Source organism: Plecotus auritus (assembly GCF_963455305.1).
Source record: "Plecotus auritus genome assembly, chromosome: 9".
Taxonomy (NCBI): domain Eukaryota; kingdom Metazoa; phylum Chordata; class Mammalia; order Chiroptera; family Vespertilionidae; genus Plecotus; species Plecotus auritus.
Window position 1 is genome coordinate 26,197,509 of NC_137783.1, and position 13,614 is coordinate 26,211,122.

General features: G+C 40.6%; 1 protein-coding gene across 3 annotated transcripts in view; it reads right to left on the reverse strand.

The window, feature by feature from the left end:
- Positions 1–10,737: 10,737 nt before the first annotated feature.
- TNKS2 (tankyrase 2) overlaps positions 10,738–13,614 on the reverse strand; it is a 52,959-nt gene continuing 50,082 nt past the window's right edge. For all 3 annotated transcript variants that reach the window (XM_080687037.1, XM_080687038.1, XM_080687036.1), the window contains one exon: positions 10,738–13,172. In XM_080687037.1, coding sequence (XP_080543163.1) covers positions 13,110–13,172 — 63 coding nt within the window. In that variant the 3' untranslated portion in view covers positions 10,738–13,109. The remainder of the gene's footprint in view (positions 13,173–13,614) is intronic.

The window sequence follows — 13,614 nt, forward strand, 5'->3', positions numbered from 1 at the left end:
AATTCGGGGACCTCTGAGGGGACAGGGCCAGGACGGGGTCTGGAGGGAGAACACTCTTTTCATTAGTCCCATACCCAATGCAATAAGGAGTCTGAGCCTCTGAAACCAATCAATCAGCATAAAGCCCTGAAAAGTGAAAGCTGACCTACTAGTAAAATGAAGCCAGTCACAGGCAAAGCCCGTTGACAGGGAAGGAGAATGTTTAGCAAGAAAATAAATGTGGATTTTGAAGCAGACTCCCCCAAAGTAGCTGGGAGCTGTTGTCGAGCCCTGAAAATAAATCAGGCTTTTCCAAATACCCTTTCTTCTTGGGCACAATGAGGTAACGCCTCCTCACATTTATATGCAGCTTATAATTTGCCAAGTATTTTCACAGACATTACCTCAGCTGAGCCTCATGGTTGGCAGGGCATGTATAATCTTTCCCCTCATTTAATACTGTGAGAAACTGAGGCTGAGGGAGAAAGAGCTGCCCCCTATGCCCACATCTGACTGTAAAGCACTCTTTCCACTCACTGGGATTTTTTCAGGTCTGGGTTGAGCATAAGCTCTATTGGAGCCACCCAGAGTGCTGGTGGAAAACACAGATCTCTGGACCCCACTCTGATCTGGCCAGAGTGACCCTGTGGGGCAGCCCTTGGGAGACTATTTTTTTTAAAAAATATATTTTATTGATTTTTTTACAGAGAGGAAGGGAAAGGGATAGAGAGTTAGAAACATCGATGAGAGAGAAACATCGATCAGCTGCCTCCTGCACACTCCCCACTGGGGATGTGCCCGCAACCAAGGTACATGCCCTTGACCAGAATTGAACCTGGGACCCTTCAGTCCGCAGGCCGACGCTCTATCCACTGAGCCAAACCAGCTAGGGCAGGGAGACTACTTTTAACCTGAAGATTGCCCAGGTGATTCTGATAAGTATCATGTTTGGTAATTATCATGCAACTCACCTAGACAAGACTCAGGAGTGTTTCATTTTGATTCATGGTTCTTGTGAGCTCTTGAATCTAACATTTTCTTTTTAAAATATATTTTTATTGATTTCAGAGAGAAAGCGAGAGGGAGACAGAAACAGCAATGATGAGAATCATTGATTGGCTGCTTCCTGCCCCCACTGGGGATCCAGCCCACAACCTGGGCATGTGCCCTGACTCGGAATCGAACTGTGACCTCCTGGTTCATAGGTAGATGCTCAACCACTGAGCCACAATGGCTGGGCAGATCTAATATTTTCTTGGTGTTGTACCAGTTAGACCTGTGTGCTGCTGGAAAGATCAGACGTCTACCTACTCACTTTTCCCCCTAACACCCTTCCCATAGTCCTGCAGGGATGTTCTGAGGATACTTGCTTCTGACCCCCGGATAACCGAAGTTGAGATACTTTATTCTATGTGATGGAATGCAACACAGTCATTAAAAATAACCTTTTCAAAAAGAGAATATTTAGTAAATGGGAAAATGCTACGGATACATTATAAGATTCAGGTTGAACAATATGATCTGGCTTTGTTAAAAAAAACAATTGTATGCATAGAAAGCAGACTGTAAATAATTGCACTAAAATGTTGATGGTGGGTTATTTCTATAATGTGTGATTTTTTACTTTGCTGTTATTGTATAGCCTTTTCCAAATTTTCTACAATAAAATGTGCTTTACTGTTACAATCAGTAATTCACGTTATTACTTAAGTGGATGTTTTAAGGCTCACCCTTAGCACCTGTCAAGGCACTTGGAGGAGTTAATTCCAACCCAGAGAAAAGATGGGGATCGTGGACAGGTATTCAGCCCTGAAAGTAAGTGCTGTTATCACATCAATTCAGTCCTTTTGATTGAAAGATGCTATTGGATGCTAAATGCCAAATGACATCATCTGGAATCATGGTGACTCTTTGTTGTCAGCTGAGAAGGGTGTGTGGTGTCACCTCTTACTTGCCCCCTCCAAGCCCCACCAGGAAGGGCTGGGAAGACATGAAGATGTTGTGTTACATCAGGATGGTATGCAAATGCCAGCTTGTCTCCAGTCTTCTAATCCTATCAGGAATGCTTAGCGTGTTAATTTGACCATCTTTCACAGCTCATAAATCTACTTGGGGGCAAAGCTGAGCTGCCAGACACCATCAAGCAAAACTCTGAGGCTGGCAGTTTGAGTAAAGCAGCAGGGATCATGCATCAGTAAAGTCCAATAAAGAGCTTTGTATGTGGGGAACTGGAAAACAGCTTCTCACATTTGGATACAATAGAACAAAACAGTGGGAAACGTGAATGTCTGATTATCTGGACTGGTGGTCTCCCCTATGCCCTGCCTGCCCACTGAGCCATGGATTCTCATTCATTCACAATTCTTTGCACGAAGATGGATCTATCTTGTTCCCCAACAATTGCCCACATAGACTGTCAGATTAGTTTATTTAATCCTTGTCTATAAATACAAATTGACTATATTCGCTTCCACTGGAATCTGCTAGCCTTTTTATATTAAAATCTTTTAAACTTCAGCCAGGTCATTTCCTTTATTCATCCTGTGGTCAGAACAGAAACATTCTACTCTTTCTGGGACAGAACACTCCCAGGAAGAGTTCCCACTATTCCCTCTTGACAAATATGTATGGTTGCAATTGTCAACAGAAATCAGTTTCAACCTCTGGATTATAGCTTCACCCAGAATCCATCAGTTCATCCATTGTTCAGTTTTAAATTCAGCTGTTTAGAGATTCTAAGTAAAAACATTCTTTCCAGCATGTTTCAAGAGGGAAGGCACTGAGGTAGGCAGTATGATTTTCAACTTCCTTCTCAGTTCAAGCCTCTTCTAAGGAAAGTTGGAGCAGTTTTCTGCCTTTAGGGGCATGAAGCTCCTCTGACCAAATCTGCAGGCTGATGGAGGTGGGAAGGAGTGCTGGCTGCAGGAGAGACACACTGTTGTTACTACCCTTGATCTGAGACTATAAGTACCAGAAGCCAGAGATCTACCCATCCTGGATCTTTGTTATGGTACAGGCAACAAATGGCATTCCCACAGAGCCTGGAGGAAGGACTCCTGTCCCCTTAGGGCTGATATACTGCTCCTAAGAGCACAGCAGACTTTGGAGGGTTGAGGAACATAGGGAAAGGGAATCCTAAGAAGACTTATCAGCCTTGGCTTCGGGCAAGTTTAACTCTTGAGCTCTAGTTCCCTCACTTGAAAGAGGATCCACGTGGAATTATGTGGCTCATGGTGTAGGAATTTAATACATGGTAACTATGATTGATAATGTTATTGCTGGGGGTTAATAAAACACTTCATATCCTCTCTTTACACATGGATATATTTCAGTCTGTTTACCAATCTCTTTGCTCACCATGCTTCTTGTATCATACGCCGTCCTTCTGGATTTAATTGTCTTCTTTTCTGAAGAACAATCCTGAGTTCTTTCAGCAAAATCTGAAAGTGTTTTTTGTCCTCTTTTTTGAGTAACAATTTATCTGTGTTAGAGAATTCAAGGCTAACATCCTTTTTTTCTTCTTCTCGGCACTTAGAAGGTATTTGGCGCCCTAACCGGTTTGGCTCAGTGGATAGAGTGTCGGCCTGTGGACTAAAGGGTCCCAGGTTCAATTCCGGTCAAGGGCATGTACTTTGGTTGCGGGCACATCCCCAGTGGGAGGTGTGCAGGAGGCAGCTGATCGATGTTTCTCTCTCATCGATGTTTCTAACTCGCTATCCCTCTCCCTTCCTCTCTGTAAAAAATCAATAAAGTATAGTAAAAAAAAAAAAAAAAAAAAAAAAAAGAAGGTATTTGTCTTCCAGCCTTTCTTGCTTGCTGCCAGGGAAAGGCTGCTGTCAGTGTATTATTCCTTTGTACTTAATGTCTTTTCTCTTTGGTTGCTTTTATTTTTAAAAAATACGTTTTTATTGCCGAAACCGGTTTGGCTCAGTGGATGGAGCGTAGGCCTGCGGACTGAAGGGTCCCGGGTTCGATTCCGGTCAAGGGCATGTACCTTGGTTGCGGGCACATCCCCAGTGGGGGGTGTGCAGGAGGCAGCTGATCGATGTTTCTCTCTCATCGATGTTTCTAACTCGCTATCCCTCTCCCTTCCTCTCTGTAAAAAATCAATAAAGTATAGTAAAAAAAAAAAAAAAAAAAAAAAAAAGAAGGTATTTGTCTTCCAGCCTTTCTTGCTGCCAGGGAAAGGCTGCTGCCAGGGAAAGGCTGCTGTCAGTGTATTATTCCTTTGTACTTAATGTCTTTTCTCTTTGGTTGCTTTTATTTTTAAAAAATACGTTTTTATTGCCGAAACCGGTTTGGCTCAGTGGATGGAGCGTAGGCCTGCGGACTGAAGGGTCCCGGGTTCGATTCCGGTCAAGGGCATGTACCTTGGTTGCGGGCACATCCCCAGTGGGGGGTGTGCAGGAGGCAGCTGATCGATGTTTCTCTCTCATCGATGTTTCTGGCTCTCTATCCCTCTCCCTTCCTCTCTGTAGAATCAATAAAATATATTAAAAAAAATATGTTTTTATTGATTTCAGAGAGGAAGGGAGAGGGAAAGAGAGAGAAACATTGATGAGAATCATTGATTAGCTGCCTCCTGCACTCCCCCACTGGGGATCAAGCCCACAACCTGGGCATGTGCCCTTGACTGGAATAGAACCTTGGACCCTTCAATCCACAGGCCAACGCTCTACCCAGAGCCAAACCAGCCAGGGCTCTCTTTGGTTGCTTTTAGATTTTGGTCTTTTGCAATTCTACTACATGTCTAGAAGCAGACTTGTTTTTATTCACCCTACTAGATATTTGTTATGCCTCTTTGAGGATTCATATTCATTATAAATTGTGAAAAAATCTTCAAATCTCTCCCATCCTGTTTTTTTTAAAAAAATGTATTATTGATTTCAGAGAGGAAGGAAAGAGCAATGATGAGAATCATTGATTGGCTGCCTCCTGCACGCCCCTGCCACTGGGGACCAAGCCCACTACCAAGGTATGTGCCCTTGACCGCTATCCTGTTCTTTATATTGGACTTTCTCATTCTGTTCTCCATGTCTCTTATGCCTTTCCTAGTTCCAATCTTTTCCTGTTACAATCTGGGTCTTCTGATTTATCTCCTAGTTCACCAATTCTTCAGATATGCCCAATCTGTGGTTTAATCTGCCCATTGAGTTCTTAATTCCATTAATTATATATTTTTTAGTCCTCAAAAGCTAAGTTTTCCAAATCTACTTTGCTTTTTTTCAGTGTCATCTTTTATAATGGTTTTTATGCTTTCTCCCCCTCCCAGTCATTTTATTTATTTTTATTTTTTAAAAAAATATTTTATTGATATTTCACAGAGAGGAAGGGAGAAGGATAGAGAGCTAGAAACATCGATGAGAGAGAAACATCGATCAGCTGCCTCCTGCACACACACCTCCCACTGGGAATGTGCCCGCAACCAAGGTACATGCCCTTGACCGGAATCGAACCCGGGACCCTTCAGTCCACAGGCCGACGCTCTATCCACTGAGCCAAACCGGTTTTGGCACCCCTCCCAGTCATTCTAAACATCCTTATCCCAGTTATTCTAAGTGTGTGTGTGCACGCTAATCTTCCAAGATTGTGTCTGAAGACTTGTGTTCAAAATAGATTGTTTTGGATTTTTAAAAAATGTTTTTTTATTGAATTTAGACAGGGAGGGAGAGTTGGAAACACTCTGCACATCCCCTATTGGGGATCAGGTCCGCAACCCAGGCATGTGCCCTGACTGGGAATTGACCTCTTATGGGTCCACACTCAACCACTGAGCACACTGGCCAGGCTGTTTTGAATTTTTGAATATGAGTCCATTTGAGTGGAGCTTGTTTTTTCTGCACTGTAGGAATGATAAAGCTTGGATTATGGGTATATTTTCCTTATCCAATCAGGCTGCCATGTCTCATCTGATGCTTTTATCAGTAATTTTCAAAGTGGGATCCTCAGGCACCTAGGGATTTATATACTTTACATTTTGAGCTTCTTAAGATTTCATTCATTAAAAAAATGTATTTCTGAGGAGAAACCAAGATGGCGGCATAGGTAAGCACCTAAATTGCTGCCTCGCACAACAATTTCAAAACTACAACTAAAAGACAGAACGGACACCATCCAGAACCACAGGAAAGCTGGCTGAGTGAAAATTCTACAACTAGAAGGAAAGAGAAAAGCTCACAGAGAATTGGAGGTACGGCAAAGGGTCTTTGTGCACGCAGAGAGGAAGGGCGGCTGAGAGCCTGGCTGACTTTCTCTGGCGGAAGAGGGAAGGAAGCCCCCGACCACACTGAACCCCAGTTCTGACTGCACTGAACCCCAGTTCCGGGCGAGCCCCTGGGGACCCACGCTCTTGGGGGAGTCTGGACTCTCGGGCGGAGACCTGGGAGCTGGGGAAGGCAGAAGTCTGAAGGCGCACGCCTGCCAGTGCGCACAAAGGCTGCGGAGGTTGCCACAGGCTTTCCCACAGGCTTTCCCTAGTGGGAGTCAGAGGCTCCTGACTGCACTGTGCCCCAGTTCTGACTGCACTGGACCCCAGTTCCAGGCGAGCCCCTGGGGACCCACGCTCTTGTGGGGGGAATCTGGACTCTTGGGCGGAGACTCGGGAGCCGGGGAAGGCGGAGGATTGAAGGCGCGCGCGTGCCAGTGCGCACAAAGGCTGAGGAAGTTGCCACAGGCTTTCCCTAGTGGAAGGGAGTCAGAGGCTCCTGACTGCACTGAGCCCCAGTTCTGAATGCAGTGAACCCCAGTTCCAGGCGAGCCCCTGGGGACCCACGCTCTTGTGGGGGGAGTCTGGACTCTCGGGCGGAGACTTGGGAGCCAGGAAAGGCAGAGGTCTGAAGGCGCGCACGTGCGCGCAAGTGCAAGGCTGATGGGAAGCCAAGACTGAGACTCCACCCCATCCAAGCTGAGCACAGAGGCTATTGCAATTTGGCAAGTCTAATCCTATAAGGCTGTCTCCAGCACCGAACTTCTCCCAGCGTAGACACAGCTGATCCTTACAGCCAACTGGCCCGGAGGTCAATTCTTCCCAGTGATACCAACAACAATAAAGACTTAATTACAACAAGGCTGTACACACAGTCCACAAAGGGGTGCACCAAGAGTGTCCACCTCAGGTTAACTGGGGAGGCAGACCCACTGGGCCATATTGGAAACCTAGCACACAAATCTACCTTACCAACTCAGGGAAGCAGTGAAAATGTGGCGTCAAAGAATCAGATCACAAACGAAAGAAATGGAGGAAAGCAAACAACTGGATATAGAATTCAAAACCACAGTTATAAGGCTTTTCAAGAATATCCTAGAAAAGGCCGATAAATATAATGAGACCCTCGAAGATATGAAAAAGGACCAACTAGAAATTAAACATACACTGACTGAAATAAAAAATATTATACAGAGACCCAAAAACAGACTAGAGAAACACAAAAATCAAGTCAAAGAATTGAAATACAAAGAAGCAAAAAACACTCAACCGAAAAAGCAAAAAGCAAAAAATCCAAAAAGTTGAAGATAGTGTAAGAAGACTCTGGGACAACTTCAAGCGTACCAACATCAGAATTATGGGGGTGCCAGAAGAAGAGAGAGAGCAAGATACTGAAAACCTATTTGAAGAAATAATGACCGAAAACTTCCCCCACCTGGTGAAAGAAATAGACTTACAAGTCCAGGAAGCGCACAGAACCCCAAACAAAAGGAATCCAAAGAGGACCACACCAAGACACATCATAATCAAAATGCCAAGAGCAAAAGACAAAGAGAGAATCTTAAAAGCAGCAAGAGAAAAACAGTTAGTTACCTACAAGGGAGCACCCATACAACTGTCAGCTGATTTCTCAACAGAAACTATGCAGGCCAGACGGGAGTGGCAAGAAATTTTCAATGTGATGAATAACAAGAACCTACAACCAAGATTACTATACCCAGCAAAGCTATCATTCAGAATTGAAGGGCAGATAAAGAGCTTCACAGATAAGAAAAAGCTGAAGGAGTTCATCACCACCAAACCAGTATTATATGAAATGCTGAAAGGTATTCTTAAAGAAGAGGAAGAAGAAAAAAGTAAAGATAAAAATTATGAACAACAAATACATATCTATCAACAAGTGAACCTAAAAATCAAGTGAATTAAAAACCTGAGGAACAGAATAATCTGGTGAATATAATAGAATCAGGGGCATAGAAAGGGAGTGGACTGATAATTCTCAGGGGGAAAGGGGTATGGGGGGATTCAGGAAGAGAATGGACAAAAATCATACACCTATGGATGAGGACAGTGGGGGGGAGGTAAGGGCAGAAGGTGGGGTGGGAACTGGGTGGAGGGGAGCTATGGGGGGAAAAAGGAGAAACAATTGTAATAATCTGAATAAAGATTTATTAAAATTAAAAAAATATATATATATTTCTAAATAGGGCTGACATTTTTTAAAAAATACATTTTTATTGGTTTCAGAGAGGAAGGGAGAGGCAGAAACATTAATAATGAGAGCGAATCATTGATCGGCTGCCTCCTGCATGCCCCCTACTGGGGATCGAGCATGCAACCCGGGCATGTGCCCTTGACTGGAATAGAACAGTTGGTAGGCTGACGCTCTATCAACTGAGCCAAACCAGCCAGGGCAGTGCTGACATTTTTTATTAATTTTTAGAGAGAAAGAGAGAGAGTGTGTGCAAGAGAAAGAAACACTGATTTGTTGTTTTACTTATTTATTTATGCATTCATTGGTTGCTTCTTATATGTGCCCTGACCAGGGATTGAATCCTCAACCTTGGTGTATTAGGATGACGCTCTAACCAACTGAGCTGCCTGGCCAGGAAAGATTTCATTCAGATGAAGGTATCAGTGGGCTAATCTTGCTGCTTTAAAAATTCTATGTTCTATGTCTCCATGACAAGTGAGAAAACCCAATCACTAGTTCTGGAGCATACAGGAAAATATTAATACAATAAATAATAATTAATTACAACAAGCAGTTATTGTCAAGTATAGTACTTAATGGCACATACAGAATATCATTTAGAAAAAAAAAAAAAAGAGCATCATTTAGTTCTCTCAACAACCCTGTAAGTACTCTGAAACTTATCAAGGTCATGTAATCTATTCAAGACCACAGTTGGTGAGGGATAGGGTAAAATTCAAATCCAAATCCATCTGACCTTAGAGCCCAAGCACTTAATCACTATTTATTGACTCAAAAAGTTTTCTTTTTTTAAAAAAATATATTTTATTGATTTTTTACAGAGAGGAAGGAAGAAGGATAGATAGTCAGAAACATCGATGAGAGAGAAACATCGATCAGCTGCCTCCTGCACACCCCTCACTGGGGATGTGCCCGCAACCAAGTTACATGCCCTTGACCGGAATCGAACCCGGGACCTTTCAGTCCGCAGGCCGACGCTCTATCCACTGAGCCAAACCGGTTTTGGCTCAAAAAGTTTTCTGAGGAATTATTATGTGCCAGGCAGGATGTGCTAAGTGATGGTCTAGTGGTAAACAAAACATGTATCTTTTATACCTTTCAAATGACCAGTTTTTTCTTCCTTTTAATTTCTAATTTGTTGCAAACTATTTTGTAAAGAAAATTTAAAAACATTGCAGCAATATCTAAATGCTCTAAAAGTTTCCTCAATTTTTTTCATCTCTCCATAACCTGCTAACAAAGTCTGTGGACCAACCCACCCACAGGCTACTTTTGTATAGTACTGCTGAAAAGTATATTGGCAGACCATTTGGGGGGCTCAGTATATATAGGGTGTCCAAAAAGTGTACACACACTTTGAATAATTACTAATTCCAATGGGTTAAATCTGAAAAGAAACATCAACTGAGCTATCAGAAAAAAGTGTGTGTACATTTTTTGGGGACACCTGTATTTGTGTGATTGGGGGCAACTGTGGGCGGATAATGAATTAGAGAAGACACTTCTGATAATGGTGGCTTGAATGTGGAGAGCAAGAACCTTCTATGAGGGTGTAATTAAATATTTTAAGTCACAGTCTGCCAAGCTAGTAAGCATGAAAAGAGGGGTAGGGTGGTAGAAATTCAGGAGCCAGTGAAAAGGCCACAGTATAGTCTAACTTTACAAAAATATGACAGTCCTCCAGGGGAAGAATGGATCCTACAACTTGCTTCCTCTGTCACTAGAGTTCTCTAACAGCATGGGACAGTAGGTAAAGGGCAAGTCAGGGATACCAATCATAAAAGCTTAGGAAATTTATTTGCAAGTTTTCTTTCTCCATCTCCCTGCATATAAGTGGATCACATCATACATGGGAATGCATGCTTAGGAACTAACCAGCAAACACTTTAATACTATTCTAACTGAAGCAGGAAGATCAAGCTGCTGAAATATATTTAAAGCTGTGATTTATGGGTTATTTGTGCCATTATTCTCTTACTATGAAAAGTAGAGAATTGAACACACACACGTGGACATTCAGCATACTGAAATCTAAAATACATTTACTATGCTTTCTTTCAGGAGTAGTAAGTACCACTAACTTTAAGATTTGAAAACTTATAAAGAATTCTTTATATAATATGGAGAACAAAAATATACTCCTCTTTATAAGAAGAAAGATTTCCAAGGAATGAACTTTAAGGTTTGCCAAAAGTAGTGTTGGGTAGACTAATTGTCTAAAAGCATATTATAGCTACTTTCAATCTTAAAGTAGCTGAGATGATATGGTCACAACCTTCAATATTTCAATCTTTAAACTGCATTTTTATCACTATTAGACTCAGAAATACAATGTTTTCCTGCAATTGTTGTTTATTATAATCTTAATCCATTTTCTCAAAGTCCATTCAACACACTTATACTACTTCAGTAATTACCATGCTACCTGGAAAAACAAGTGAACAGTTTATTAAGAATTAAATGAAGGTATGGAATGTGATACAGTACAAGTAAGACACTCTAGATGGATATAATAGTATTACTCACATAAAAAGTTAAATCTCACTTCAGAAAAATTCACAAAACAAAGGAAAAAGCAATTCCATCATTATAAAGTAAGATATTTCATGCAAAAACTCCAAAAAAATCCCCAAACCCCTCCAACCCCCCTCCAAGCTCCCAACAAACAAAAAGCTATCTGAAAATATCACCATGCTAACATATTAACCACAATATAATCATTTATAGAAAAACAACACACTAATTAAGCAATGGATTAGATGAAACAACACAAGCTGCAATATTGTAAACTCATAGACCATAATAATTTTACATGATAAGCAATTTCAGATTCACTCATAGGGTGAGGATTATGGGCTAAATGATGAGAGATAAGGTATGTAAATATAAACTCCATCAATTCACCTCATTATCTTCTAATTATAAAACATGGAAGCTTCCAGAATCTGAAAAATTATATAAAATTTGGCATACTTCATTTGAGTTCCAAGAAATGACTTTAGGATCATGTTTGCAATTATTAGAAAGCTGTATAAAACCAGTTAAAGGTCAGGATTGACATCAAATAATAATCACAACTTACATGGCATTTTATGGAGTAGAGTTCCCTCTACAGCTGCCAAACAACTTATATGATAGAAACTCCAGATATGCATTTACTTTGATTAACTCTTAATCAAGGCAAAAAAACCACCATGATTTTCTAGCACTTTATGTACAAGTTACTGTAAAGGACCAATTAGTTAGAAACTGAATAAAATGTAAAACAAAGGTAAATTGGTGAATGGGAACATCCTCATTTACAAAGACTTAAGTGGGTAAAACTCTTGCCTTGACTTATGAGGAAGCTAGAGTCAACAAACAGACTGCCAAGCCGTAACTTGTGTCTCTGTACAAGATGCCTTAGCATTTTTCATGGAAAAGATAGTTTACATTAGAAAATAGGAATGGCATTTTATGGGATAGCATATCTTCAACTGGGTGAAATGTCATGATGAGGTGGCCCAGAGCAGAAAGCACCCTTCTCACTGGACCTGCCCATTCAGGAGGCCAGGAGAGAACTGGGACACCTACACTTCATGATCTGGGTGGAGCTTGCCTATTGTATACACATTGGCTATAAGTGTAAGAGTAAGGCCAAGGAAAAAGAACAGGAAAAAAATACTTAGGACAAAAAAAAACCACCCACTCCCATTTGCAATTTTTTTCTGCTTACATTTACAGTGACTAGAACATATTGGAAAATTATTCAAGATTATCCTTCCCACCTCTGAAATTTAACTTCCTATTTATATTCCATGAAAAGAACACCATAATTGTTCAGTGGCAGGACATAACCTTTCTAAAAAAAATTAAAGCATTTGCTCTAATTTTCACAGAATGACATGAAAAATTTTTCCAACGTGAAACCTAGAGTTTGATGCCAGTAAAGAAACATCTTTAATATTCAGGACTACCATAGTTAGAGCTCTTTGGAATGTATCTTATACATATAAAGATAGCACAAATTAAATCCCCAGAGAGTTCATGAAATAGGCTCTTAAATGGGAAAGATTTCTAATGAGAGATGAATACTTCCATTAGCAAATTAAATCTGATAAATAAATCTTTCCCAACTGACGAAGTCTCTGCTGACAACTCAACACAAACTCTGAAATCAAATGTAAAGACCAATCACGATGATGCAGGATGAAGTGCAGATGAGCGGTACACATGAAAAAAATCTGTAACCACTGCAATTCTGAAACAGTAGATTTATATTACAAAGCAATGTAAATAAATATCGGGCTAGTACAAAAGCTCTTATTTACAGTTTTACAAATGAAACTGTATTCAGTGTAAATGCTGTGTTTTAAAGAACACAGTACTGGATTAGTAAAATGAGTTCTGTTGAGGGATTACAGTTTCTGTTAGAATCAATGCATAATGTATAAAAGATTCAAGTTAACTGTTTATAATTTAGTACAGACAAACCCAGTTTTAACCTGGAATAGCATCTGTTAAAGTGCTGAAAAACAGGAAATATTTAGAAAACACTGTACATTATTAAAGCTTTATCAAGTCAGAATGTTAAAACTTCTTTCACATTTTTTATTCTTTTGCCACAGGCTTGTCGAACAAGATGATTTTTCTCAGCAAAGGAGTAAAAATTAAGAGGCCACCAGCTGTTTTGATGATTTTAGGTTCAGTGGAATTAGTTTCCTAAAATAATTATCCATCAACCATACCTTCAGGCCTCACAATCTGGTAAGTAATTAAATATTCAGGATAAGCCTAAAAGAGAAAGATTAATTCAAATATTGGTAAACAAAATTTTTTTTTTAAAAAAAGACTTACCATAAGGATTCCTAAGCTTCAGGGAAGAAGTTCTAACTTAGTGCTGTGGATCAGATTCATGGGAGAGCATTTTCTCAAAACACCCCTACCTTGATTCCTGTCCCTTAGATTCTTCAGATCTGGAAGGAGTACTAAGTATGTGTTTGTCTGTTTTTAATGACCTAGATGGTTCTAATACATATCCCCAATTCAGAACACCATCTAGATAGAGATGCTTTTGACCAGATCTGTGCCACTAAGAGCAAGAGGGAATTACACATTTCTTTGCTATAGGCAGATTAACTATGAAATATAGAATTCTAAACTGTATTTTAGAAAAGGTGAAAAAAAATCCAGTATAACTGGCAAAATCTGAATAAGGCCTGTAGATTAGATATAT